The sequence below is a fragment of the Lissotriton helveticus genome, chromosome 2_1 (assembly GCF_964261635.1).
Source record: "Lissotriton helveticus chromosome 2_1, aLisHel1.1, whole genome shotgun sequence".
Taxonomy (NCBI): domain Eukaryota; kingdom Metazoa; phylum Chordata; class Amphibia; order Caudata; family Salamandridae; genus Lissotriton; species Lissotriton helveticus.
In genome coordinates this window covers 2,208,420-2,221,661 of record NC_136059.1, presented here as the reverse complement: position 1 = coordinate 2,221,661, position 13,242 = coordinate 2,208,420, and the positions used below count along the sequence as shown (strand labels likewise).

Below are 13,242 nucleotides of genomic sequence, written 5' to 3'. Positions count from 1 at the left end.
GTCCTGTTTTCCAACCTGACTGTCAAGTTGCAAGGCTGAGGAGTCTCAGGATTCCAGGCTCTGAAGTTATCCCTGTAAAGGATATCCGTTACGTTTCCAGTACTCTGTGCTGCTTGACTTGGTGGCCGAAGCCTGGCCTCACATGCTCTCACTCCGTCAAGGTGCTCTGGAATCCGGTTCTCAACCCGCTGGTAGTGAACGTGGAGGGCGCAACAGTTTTAAAAAAATGCCCTTAATCCTCATTCTGTCCGTCTTGGCTCTGTTTTCCATTAGCATGTCTCCACCAACCTTCAATGTTGGTGATATTTGTAGATAATGATGTAGTAGTTAATGTGACACTGGTTGGAAAAGGCGCCTACACACACTGATGGACACGCACACATTCTTTTAAAGTTGGATGGTTAGGTCTCGCAGAGAGACCTATTGCCACCCATCCACAAAACGGACTTTTTACGATGAGGATTTCCAACAGGTCACGTGAATCACGTGACCACAAGCTCCCCGTGCACGAGCTTGCATTCGATCATCAAAGGCAGCCCAGTCTCCCTCACACGCAGGCCGTCCACCCCCCTTCCTCTCCACCCCCTCCTTCTCCAGCGCCTGCCTTTCGTGTCTCGCATTTGATCATCAGAGGCATCCCAGCCCAGCAGGCAGCCCACCCCCTCCTTCTCCATATGGGCAGCCCACCCCCTCCCTCTCCTGCGCCTGCCTTCTCTCTCGCATCGCCTCACTGCTGCTTGTTTTTTTTTGCTTTCACTACGTTCTTTCATTTTATTATGGCGCACTTGCACCTTTCTGTTGTGCACTGGGCACCCAAACATCGTTTTTTTAATTTAAATTAACAACACTGAACGCTCGACAATGGCGCCTGCCTCCTGCAGCCTCCTCCCGCCCCAGATGCTGCTCTTACAAGTACAATCAAATATTTTAGTATTTTGCTTTCCCTTTGCTTTCTAAGGATTGGCGTATTCTCTAGATTCAAGTTGCAGGCAGCCCACCCCCTCCCTCTCCAGTGCCTGCCTTCCGTGTCTCGCATTTGATCATCAGAGGCAGCCCAGCCCAGCAGGCAGCCCACCCCCTCCCTCTCTATATGGGCAGCCCACCCCCTCCCTCTCCAGCACCTGCCTTCTCTCTCGCATCGCCTCACTGCTTATACCCCTAATTATTCACTTCACAAGCCACATACTTGATCCATTACTTGCGGACAAACTTTTCATGTGATACAAGTCACAACATAAGTACAAAGTGTGGCGCACGAATTGGATTTGGCTGTATCCGTCATTGCATCTAAATATATGAGACAAGTTTGATGTTTTGTTTAATTTAAAAAAAAAAAAAGTATTTCTACTGCGCGCAAACACGCCGACTACAGCCTCTCTGTCACTTAGCTGCACGTTCTTTATTCCCCCTCCCCCCTCACTCTCATGTACGCTCTTCACACTATTCTGTGGACCATCAGGTTTTTTTTTTTTTTTCGAGGGACTGGGGGCGCCGTCTGGGGACAATACCACACCAGGATACCAAAGTGCTTTAAGCACAGCCATAAAGGTTTGTTATCTGTTGGCGGACATCCCCTGTGAAATGCAAATCGGAGCTAAAGGAAACGACAAACACAACGGCTCATCCACAGTCACATCATAAGTAGCAAGTGTGGCGCCCGGCTGGTTCCTTTGCTGTTTTAGGTATTGCATATCGATATATGATACAAGTTACATGCTTTTGGGAGTTTTCATTTACTGAAAGCAAACACGCAGATGACAGCCTATCTTACTTAGCTGCAACTTCGTCCATTCCACCCCCAGGCCCCCCCTCCCTCTCATGCACGCTCTAGTATTGAGCGTATTGATCTGGCTACAGATTCCTCCAAAATTTTAGGGATAAACATGCTAACACGCACACCACAGCCTACCTATCACTCAGCTGCACGTTCGTTCAGTTCACCTCACCCCTTCTCTCTCAGGCACGGTCTTTGCTCGCCAACCACAAGACTCAGGGCACAGACTGCATTACTTGCGTGCTATTCTTTTCGGTGATACAAGTCGACATTTAATACAAAAAGGTGATACAAGTCACACAAGTACAAAGTGTGGCGCAAGACTTATTTTGCAGTTTCGGTCATTGCATACAAATATATGAAACAAGTTTCATGCTTTAACGCAAACACGCAGACCAAAGCCTATCTCTCTCAGATGCATGTTCGTCCATTCACTCCCCCGCCCCTTCCTCTCATGCACGCTCTTGGAGCACCATTTTATTTTTTCTCAAACTCCAATACTCTGGCCACACACACACACACCACCAGCCATCAGTGCACGATTTCATCAGGCATACACACACATCAGCCAACAGTGCATGCTTGCACCAGGCACACACACACACACACACATCACCAGCCATCACTGCACAATTTCACCCGGCACACACAGATACACCAGCAGGCATCACTGCACAATTTAGACAGGCATACACACCACCGCCCGTCAGTGCACATTCTCACCATGCACACACACCACCACCAGACATCAGTGCACGCTTTCACCAGGCATACACAACACCGGCCGTCAATGCACGCTTTCATCAGGCGCACGCACACACACACGCACACTTGCAACAGGCACACACACATCACCAGCCATCAGTGCACAATTTCACCCGACACACACAGATACACCACCAGCCATCAACCAGGCCAATTAAGACATGCTTACGCCACGTACACATCCTATCAGACGATAGTGCATGTTTCTTTCACGCACATACAGGCCGTGACTCGCATTTCTGCCCAGCCAAACCTCTTATTTACTACCTTGCTCTGCTCTCGATTTAAACCTGTTCCAATGGCACAATATATGTTTTACTTTTACTAAAAAAACAATATCCGCGCAGCTATTTGTTACAACACAGCTGTTTGGTTGATGCAATTGAACGATGTTTTAAGATGGGCACAATCGATGTTATGTGCATCTAATGTTGTGTAATGTTACTTTCATGGCAGCAGGGCTTTCTGTGCACTATCAAGTGGCACTCTCCTCCAAGATGACATGGCCACATTACTAAACTTTTAGCCATTTTCAAGTGCCATATTTGCAAGTATTGGCTCATGTGTGCGAGAACCTCAGAGAAAGGCCCCAAAAGTTCTTCCTTATACTTTTCAGATCATAAGTAAGAAGTGTGTCGCATGATTTGGATTTTGAAGTATATGTTATTACATGTAAATATATAAGACAAGTTTGATGCTTTTGTTAATTTACATTCTTTATCTTTACTGCGCGCAAACACGCCGGCTACAGCCTCTGTCAGTCTGCTGCACGTTCTTTATTCCCTATCTTACTTAGCTGCAACGTCGTCCATTCCACCCCCCCTCCCTCTCATGCACGCTCTACGCTCTCCAAACACAATACCCAGGCCACATACTCCTCGGTCTCCTTTATTTTTCTTATTTATCACAAAAAAAATATTCACCTGGCCACAGATTCCTTCAAAATTTTAGGGATAAACATGCTAACACGCACACCACAGCCTATCTATCACTCAGCTGCATGTTCGTTCAGTCCACCTCACCCCCTCCCTCTCAGGCACGGTCTTTGCTCACCAACCACAAGGCTCAGGCCACAGACTTCATTACTTGCGTGCTATTATTTTCGGTGATACAAGTCGACATTTAATACAAATATGTGATACAAGTCACACAAGTACAAAGTGTGGCGCAAGACTTATTTTGCAGTTTCGGTCATTGCATACAAATATATGAAACAAGTTTCATGCTTTAACGCAAACACGCAGACCACAGCCTATCTCTCTCACATGCATGTTCGTCCATTCACTCCACGCCACACCACCACTCCACGCCACACCACCACTCCACGCCACACCACCACTCCACGCCACACCACCACTCCACGCCACACCACCACTCCACGCCACACCACCACTCCACGCCACACCACCACTCAACGCCACACCACCACTCAACGCCACACCACCACTCAACGCCACACCACCACTCAACGCCACACCACCACTCAACGCCACACCACCACTCAACGCCACAGCAACACTCAACGCCACAGCAACACTCAACGCCACAGCACCACTCAACGCCACAGCACCACTCAACGCCACCGCACCACTCAACGCCACCGCATCACTCAACGCCACAGCAACACTCAACGCCACAGCACCACTCTATGCCACAGCATCACTCCGCAACACTGAAGGCCACATCATCACTCAGCACCACTGAAGGCCACAGCATCACCCAGCACCACTGAAGGCCACAACATCACTCGGCACCACTAAAAGCCACGGCATCACTCAGCACCACTGAAGGCCACAGCATCACTGAACGCCACAGCATCACTCTTTGCAAACAATCAACAACAACAGGTTCTAATATGTTCTCTCAATGTTTTAAGCTTTATTAGAAATGTTACAAAATAATGTTAATATTTCACCTCTTTTCTTGGATTTTCATCACAGTAAAATACACTGAACATAATCTTCCCATAAGTTATTTGCAAAACTTTAAGCTATTGCCACTATACATTACAATAACTTTTATTTAAGTATTAATTATTAAAACAAATAAAAGCCATTGTTGTTTGTAATATTAATACTTCAAAGTCATGTAAAGACAACACATATTGCATTAGAATGCTATAGGTGTCACGTTTGGAAAAGTTAAAAATATTGGCATTGTAAATGACAGCTGGTAATTTACCTACTTTCAATACCAACACATAAATAAAATATTTGTCATTTGCAATACCAATACCTCAAACTTTCCTAATGCGAGACCTATTGCATTGCAAATACTTGTTTTTATTAGGAAACTGTTTCGGTTGTGACAGAGCAGGAACCAGTTCTGTGAGTACCATAATAACCTGAAAGTCATTGTTTCCTTTATTCCTTGCAGGGAGAATTTGTAAATGAATATGTTGGGGAAGTTATAAATGAAGAGGAGTGCTTGGCACGGATAAAACAGGCGCAAGAGGAGAATGCCCGTCACTTCTACATGCTGACCATTGACAAGGTATGTCGCGCATTCTGGCTCGTACGCATTAGTGTAACTCTGTGCTTTCCTCTGCTCGGAGAAATGTTTTAATCTTCAAAACATAAACAAGAAACCTTGCGCCCTACGATCCTAGCATGCGCACACGATCAATAGACTACACTGCAGCTCTGAATCTGAGTCCATCATAACCTTATACAGGCTCTTAGCGTGTCCTGGAGTCCCTGCTACGAGTCTATCATAACCTTGCGCATGCTCTTAGCGTGTCCTGGAGTCACTGCTCCGAGTCTATCATAACCTTATACAGGCTCTTAGCGTGTCCTGGAGTCACTGATCTGAGTCTATCATAACCTTATGCAGGCTATTAGCGTATCCTGGAGTCACTGCTCTGAGTCCGTCGTAACCTTACACAGGCTCTTAGTTTGTCCTGGAGTCACTGCTCTGAGTCCATCATAACCTTATACAGGCTCTTAGCGTGTCCTGGAGTCACTTCTCCGAGTCCATCATAACCGTATACAGGCTGTTAGCGTGTCCTAGAGTCACTGCTCCGAGTCGATCATAACCTTATACAGGCTCTTAGCGTGTCCTGGAGTCACTACTCCGAGTCTATCATAACCTTATACAGGCTTTTAGCGTGTCCTGGAGTCACTGCTCTGAGTCCATCGTAACCGTATACAGGCTGTTAGCGTGTCCTAGAGTCACTGCTCCGAGTCGATCATAACCTTATACAGGCTCTTAGCGTGTCCTGGAGTCACTTCTCCGAGTCCATCATAACCGTATACAGGCTGTTAGCGTGTCCTAGAGTCACTGCTCCGAGTCGATCATAACCTTATACAGGCTCTTAGCATCTCCTGGAGTCACTGCTCCGAGTCAGTCATAACCTTACGCAGGCTCTTGGCAGGTCCTGGAGTCAATGCTCCGAGTCTAGCATTACCTTATACAGGCCCCTTTTTGCATGGTTGTAAACCGCCCTCACTCCCCCCCCCACTTTTTGCCTGAAGGTTGATGCTCCTTGACTGAGTTTGCCCTTGGTTCCTGTCAACCAGGTACCCAGGGCCTATGTTCTTTCCCTAACCCTGCATTGACGCCTAAACCCAATTGGCATCTCTGGGCACAGGTCAACCCCTTGTAAATGGTACCACAGATACCCAGGGCACTGTGACCAGAGAAGGCCTCTAAGGGCTGCAGCACTTATTGTGCCACCCTTGGCGGTCCTATACCTTTGCGCACACACACTGCCCTTGCAGGCTGCGTGTCAGGGTGCAGAGCAAAGTGGAGAGTCGACATGGCACACACCCTGTGTGCCATGCCCACAAACCACTACCCTGGCATACATCAGTCACCCCTCTAGCTGGGTGCCCTGTGCCAGTGGTGAGGGTACAGGTGCATGAGCCCTGTGCCCCTAGAGTGCCTAAGTCCATTCCTGAGCACTGCGAGTGCAGTGCTGCCATTAAAAGTATATGGTGCTGGGAGTTTGTCATCACAAACTCCACAGCATCATAATGGCTTTACTTAAAACTGAGAAGTTTGGTATAAAACTTCTCAGCACATTAAACCCACACTGATGCCAATGTGGGATTTAATGCCAAATGCACTCAGAGGGCATCTTAGAGATACCCCCTGAAAAATGACCTACCACTAGTGTCCAGGCTGAGTTGCTGCTTTCAGCTGCCACCACCCGACATGTTTCTGGATCCCTGGGTCGAGAGCCTGCTGCTCTCTGGGGCCTGAAACAATGGACATCCTGGGAGGAGGTGCCAAGCCTCCACCCCCAGGAAGGGCAGGGTTCACGGAGGGGAAGCTTCAAAAGCTTGCTGCCTTCATGAGCTACCCCAGCCATTTGCTGCTCCCCAGCAACTGCCCCCCACCGGTTCCGACCCCCACTTAGGGCAGGAGAATCGGCAGGAAAACCAAGTTGGGAGGAGAGGTGTTCCCACCTTTCCTCGCCTTCCCCACCTGAGAGGTGGAGAACCTGACCTTATGGGCCAGGTGGCGCAGGGCACGCCTAGGATCTCCGGGTTCACCTGCCTCAACAGACAGTGACACGAGACACTCTGTTAGGCGTAGAAAAGTAGATTTATTAGCTGCAGCTAAGTACAGTTATCTAAGAAGTACCACACAGGTAGGTTCTCAAGAGACTGCCACTTCAATCCGTGGCGCACAGTCTATTATACAGAACAAGTTTACAATGACAACTCCCAATATACACAAAACTGACAAATAGGAATAGTTCGAAAACAAGCTATCGGATGTCTAAAACACACCCTCCTTTCAGACCCCGTGTGCTCTCCTCCCCTCCAGTTAATCAACACTAGTGCCCGTAATTCAATTTGCAGGTGGCAAAACATGTGTAGAATGCTTCAAAAGAAGGGCTATGTAACAAGAGAATAGCGAAGGCCAGTTAAACAAGATAAAGTTGAGAAGAATGGTGGGACCCAAACAGTGGAGTAAGACATGGATTAATCAGTCTAGACATGGCTTTGCGAACTCGGCCAGACCCTGACATCAGTGCCGTACACAAGGACAAGGGTTGTTCATTAACAGGAAAGACACGGAGCAGCTGAAAAAGCAGAAAGACCATATTTACCGCGTTAGCCGTGCTGCCTGAGTGAGGCAACATAAAATGGCGGCTAAACACAAAATGGCGGCTGTATGCGAAGTGGAGCCGAAAACTACGTAACCTCAGACCCTCCTTTTGCCATACTCAGGCAATGCACAAAGGGACCCATGTTAGTCTGAGTCGATATCAATGGTCATGAGGTCATTGAGGTGTTGTTGCACCATAATCTTAATATTTTCTGTCTGCTGTGCTACTGGTTTGGAGACACAGATTGTGGCACAAAGTCCACAAATGGCTGTGCCACACTGTAGACGGAGACAACAGGAAAAGATGATCGCTAAAATCATTCCAAGGAAAGTTAGTACTTTCCATCCCCAATTGGACAGTAGTCCCCAAAACCATCCCATCACAACAATCTCCAGTATCTTGGTGAATAGACTCAGAGATGACATGTAGCTTAGAGATGGCTTGGTATACTGTAGGGGCATTGTCAGGAATATAAATGCAACAACAGGCTTATCTCTTCCACTACACTCTTTAAAAAAGAAGTAAAAGCTATCCTCATGGCTAAATACACTTGATCTATCATCTCGAACTCTGTCAACACCTTGCACCGATCTGTTTTGCATGTTTGACTCATTTACTTATTTGTATGAGTTGTTTTATTACTCACGTGATGGCTTGCAGCCACCTATTTGTACTATGTGATCTATTGATTTATTGTTTGACTATGTTCCCTCATGTACCCCTCTATGTAAAGCGCTCTGATATCTGTGAAGATCTTGTTCGCGCTATATAAAACTTTGAAAATAAAATAAACAACTAGATCCAATCAGTTTACAGACTCCTCCTTTATCTGCAAGAACAATGTCTAAAACCATTCTATTCTGTAAAGTCATAAGTCGATCCGCCTGAAGTTCGGCGGTCAAATTCTTTAATGCTCCGGAAGTTACATTGATTGTGGCATCAACCACACAAACTAACTGTCTGATATTTCTGCTATTGACCATTGGACCCCAAAAGGGAAGAAACCCTTTCAGAAAATCCCCTCCTTCTTGTCCTGCTGTATCTTCCGAATCTACAACTCCTCTACCAACTCTCTTTCTGTGATAATCAGCAGGAGCAGTATATGTAGGGGGGAGGAGAAAAGCTATATAACACGTTCCCGAGAAGTATGTGGGAAGCCATGTATAAGCTTTGTCATGACATATAAAATATGTACCTTGAGATGTCACCAGTGGTACGGGAGTAGAAGGAGTATAAACATAAGTATGGGAGCAATTACTCCTCTCTTGCTTAATTTTGGTATTCTGGCCGTTTATTTGTAAGCACAAATGACCTCTTTGTGGTAGAACCCAAATTGGTGTAAAACTCTGCTGCTTAACCTTGTCAGTGAGGCTGAGAGTATAACGAGTTATATTCCACCCATCGTATGCTTTCTTCTCATCTTTTGGAATCTTGCTAATGTCAGCAATCTTTGCCATCGTTACAATACCCTTTATCAAAGGACTGTGACTGAAATCCACTTCACCATTATAGGATCCACCAGAAGGATATCGAAGTAAGTTCTGGTATGCATTGGAAAACATAGCCAGATAGGCACAAGCAGAACCTTCATACGAAAATGGGAGGACTAGATACGGCATCGCTCTTTGAGTATTATGTGGTATGAGACCACAAACCCAACAATCAGTAACATTTACTATCAATTGATGCTGGTGTAGCAATTGAATGAACGAATTGTTAAGATATTCCATTCTTCTCATTTGCTCGTGATCTGGGAGTGAGTAAAATTTATGCGGAGAAACAGTAGAAGAGGGAGTTAGAGGGACAGAAGTGGGAACAGGTACTAACTGTAGGACATGTATAGGCCATCCTATGCATGCTAATAAACTACATAAACATACTAAAACACACAATGCTACGCCACAACGACTGAATAATATTTTCTTATAATGAGCTCTTGTCATCATTTTAATACCACTCCCTTTTCCTGTACTATCCATTACTCTAAAGGCGTTGCTCACGATAATCTTACTTAATCACTTGGCTGTGATTGTTAGCCGTCCTATGACACTGCAAGTCCTGTTGACCTAGTCACTATTCAGGTCACAGCTCAAGACTCCTACCGTGACCCTGCAACTTGATGGATAAAGGAAAAAGGACGTTATCTTTTTTAGACAAAATTAAAAAAAAATATATTAAAATTGTCTTTAGGCAACCTCCTTCTCAGATTGTATCGTCTCTTTCCGGGTATCATTTGGTCCTTAAACAAATTTTCAGGATCTGTTGTATTGAGTCTTAAATGTACAGGTACAACTTCCTGTAAGATGTCATCGTCTTCCTTCTCTGAGCTAGTCCAATCCAGGCGTGCACTGCTGAACGGTACGAATCTGGGTACCTTCTCACACTCACTATCACCGACACCTTCTCGGACCCACTGGTCATAAGGTAAAGGCAATGGTACCCGTTTGCAATGCACGCCGTGGATCCAGTTTTTCTTTCCGACGACTTTGACAGCTGTACGAGTTGTGAGTAACACTTGTCTCGGCGGCCCCCAATGAGGTTCCAAGTTCTTTTTCCTCTGGAAGTTCTTCAGACACACCCAGTCCCCAGGCTGGATGCAGTGTCCGGGATCTGAGGAGGCCTCCGGCAAAGCGTTTTGGACCTGTTGACGAAAAACATGCAATTTAGTGGTGAGAACATGCAAGTAGTCAACCAACAACGGATACGGAATGTCTGAATACTTTTTGGGTCTGGGGATTCCCCAAACATTAGCTGGGCGTCCGAAAACAATCTTGTATCGGCTAAGCCCCAAACGAGAATGAACAGTCGTTCTAGTTGAAAGAAGTGCCAAAGGCGAGGCATCAGGCCAGGAAAGACCTGTGCTGGCCTGAATCTTTGCTAATTTAAGTTTGAGAGTGCCATTATAGCACTCTACCAGACCCGCTGACTGAGGATGGTTTGCCGCATGGAATTTGTCTAATGCCTAGACCCACACACACCTTTTGCATAATTTGACCTACAAATTCACTTCCATTGTCACTCCAGACAATGCGCGGCAAACCAAACCTCGGGAAAAATTCCTTCAAAAGTATTTTTGCAGTGGACAAGGCAGTGTTGTCCTTTAGGGGGTAGGCCTCTATCCATCTGGAAAAGGCACAAACCACCACCAGGACATACTTGAGATTGTTAAAGCGTTCCATATGGATATAGTCTATTTGCAGTACCTCGAATGGGTACGTAGGGGGTGCAATGTGACCTGCTGGAGTTGGAGTTCCCTTTCCTGGATTGTGCATCAAACAAACAATACAGTGTTTCACCACATTTTCTGCACATTTAGGAATACCTTCATTTTGCCATACTGGAGCTAAAAGCTTGCATATACCCCTTGCATTAATATGGGCTGGTCCTTGAGCCATAGTAACTACAGGCAGTACATGCGCATCTGGTAACAACCATCGTTGATGCTCTGACAATTCCGTCCAACATCCCATACTATCCAACATTCCCGTACTTTCTCTCCACGTACTCAATTCTTTCTCGGTGGCCTCCTTCTGAATCGCTTTCACGCTTTCTACTGTGTCTTCACACATACCACCTTCTGCGACCCATCTTGCAGGGCCCGCAACATACATGCGACTTTCAACATTCCTCGCTGTCTCCCTCGCTATTTCATCCACAATTGCATTTCCTTGACCCACGTCATCAGTAATCCTTTTATGTGCACTGCACTTCACAATCGCTATTTGAGTAGGCAAAGCAAGTGATTCAAGAAGGTCAGTTACCAACTGACCATGCTGTATCTTGGTGCCGTTGGAGGTAAAGAATCCTCTTTCCTTCCACAAACGACCAAAACTATGGGCAACGCCAAACGCATACTGACTGTCAGTATAAACAGTCACTCTTTTCCCTTTCGTCAACACACATGCTCTTGTCAACGCAATCAACTCTGCAGCTTGCGCTGAATTTTGCGAAATGCGTGCAGTTTCTACCACTGTGTGCAAAGTTGTTACTGCATAAGCAGCTGTCGTTTCGACATTAGGAAGCTTGAAACAAGACCCATCTACCCATAGGCTCCCATCCGGATCCGCAAGTGGTGTATCCTTCAGGTCTATTCGACCCTTTGTTTCTTCTTCAGTGCGAAGAAAACAATCATGCTGATCTTGTACATGTTTCGCATCCAAAATAGGCAACAATGTTGCTGGATTCAGAACATTACATCTTTTTATGTGAATATGGCTGGCTAAAAGTGTTAACTCATATCCAGACAAATGGGCACTCGTTAAGTGCTGGGTTTTCGTCCTGTTAAGAAGAGTGGCACTGCATGTGGCACCATAACATTAAGGGTATGATCTAACACTAGTCCAGCAGATTGACGAATAGAAATTGCCGCTGCTGCTGTTGCTCTGAGGCAACTAGGTAATGCCTTAGCTACTGGATCTAATGTTGCCGAAAAATAGGCACACAGCCTTTGTTTGTCGCCGAATTGTTGCGTCAGAACTGATAATGCGCAACCTTCCCTTTCATGGACATAGAGCGTGAAAGGTTTACTGTAATTCGGAGTACCCAACACAGGAGCAGAACACAAAGCAGCACATAAATCAGAAAAACTCTTCTGACATTCATCAGTCCAAGGAAGAGGCTGGGGCGTATCTTTAAGTGTAAGTGCCAACAGTGGTTTAGCAAGTAGGGAAAAATTCGGAATCCACTGTCTACAGTAAGAGGTAATGCCTAGGAAAGCACGCACTTCTCTTTGTGTGGACGGTACAGGCATCCGTGCAATTGCATGAATACGTTCTGGGGTCAATCGCCTTCCCTCCTTCGACAAGAGATGACCTAAATAGGTAACCTCTTGTCGGCAATATTGTAACTTAGAAGATGATACTTTATGATGTAAATCAGACAAATGTTGTAAGAGCGACACAGTTGCAGTTTTTCAGATATTTTCCGAATCAGCAGCCACTAACAAATCATCCAAGTATTGGATAAGAGTAGCACCCGAGGGCAAAGAAAAGGTGTCAAGCTGAGACTTCAAAGCTTGGCTGTATATTGAAGGACTTTCACAATAGCCCTGAGGTGCACGCTTAAACCGGAAGCTTCGGCCTCCGAGAGAGAAGCCAAAGAGATCCCTACTTTCTTCAGCAATAGGAATGCTAAAGAAAGCGTTCTTAAGATCAATAACCGAAAACCAGACCGCTGAAGCAGGAATCGTAGTAAGCAAAGCAGTTATATCTGGCACAACAGGAAACTAAGGGACAACAATTTTGTTGACCTCTCGAAGATCAATTACAAAACGGTACACAGGTGGCTGAGAGGGATCAGTACGTTTAAGAATAGGCAAAACAGGGCTATAGAAAACATTCCCTCTAGTCTCTTCGACCACACCTTTCTGAACTAAATCATGAACAATGGCCAACAATGCTCTCTCACCATCACTAGATATTTTATATTGAGGAACATGTGGCATCTTAACATTGGGTTTAACGGTAATCGCATATGGTGGAATTTGCAATAAGCCAACATCATTCAGACCCGTAGCCCAAAGTGCAGCAGGAAGTGAACGCAGTTCAGGTGGTAGCTGTTCTTTACATACATACATCGGAGAAGTCAATTTATCACCCAAAGTGAGGAGCACACCAGAGGGTGAACAATATAGCGTAGCATGTAA

General features: G+C 45.8%; 1 protein-coding gene across 1 annotated transcript in view; it reads left to right on the top strand.

The window, feature by feature from the left end:
* The window catches only part of LOC144817650 (histone-lysine N-methyltransferase NSD2-like), a 184,160-nt gene that overhangs the window by 113,241 nt on the left and 57,677 nt on the right, over nt 1-13,242 (top strand). The window contains exon 8 of the mRNA XM_078674370.1: nt 4,916-5,032. Within this exon, the coding sequence (XP_078530496.1) occupies nt 4,916-5,032 (117 nt within the window). The remainder of the gene's footprint in view (nt 1-4,915; nt 5,033-13,242) is intronic.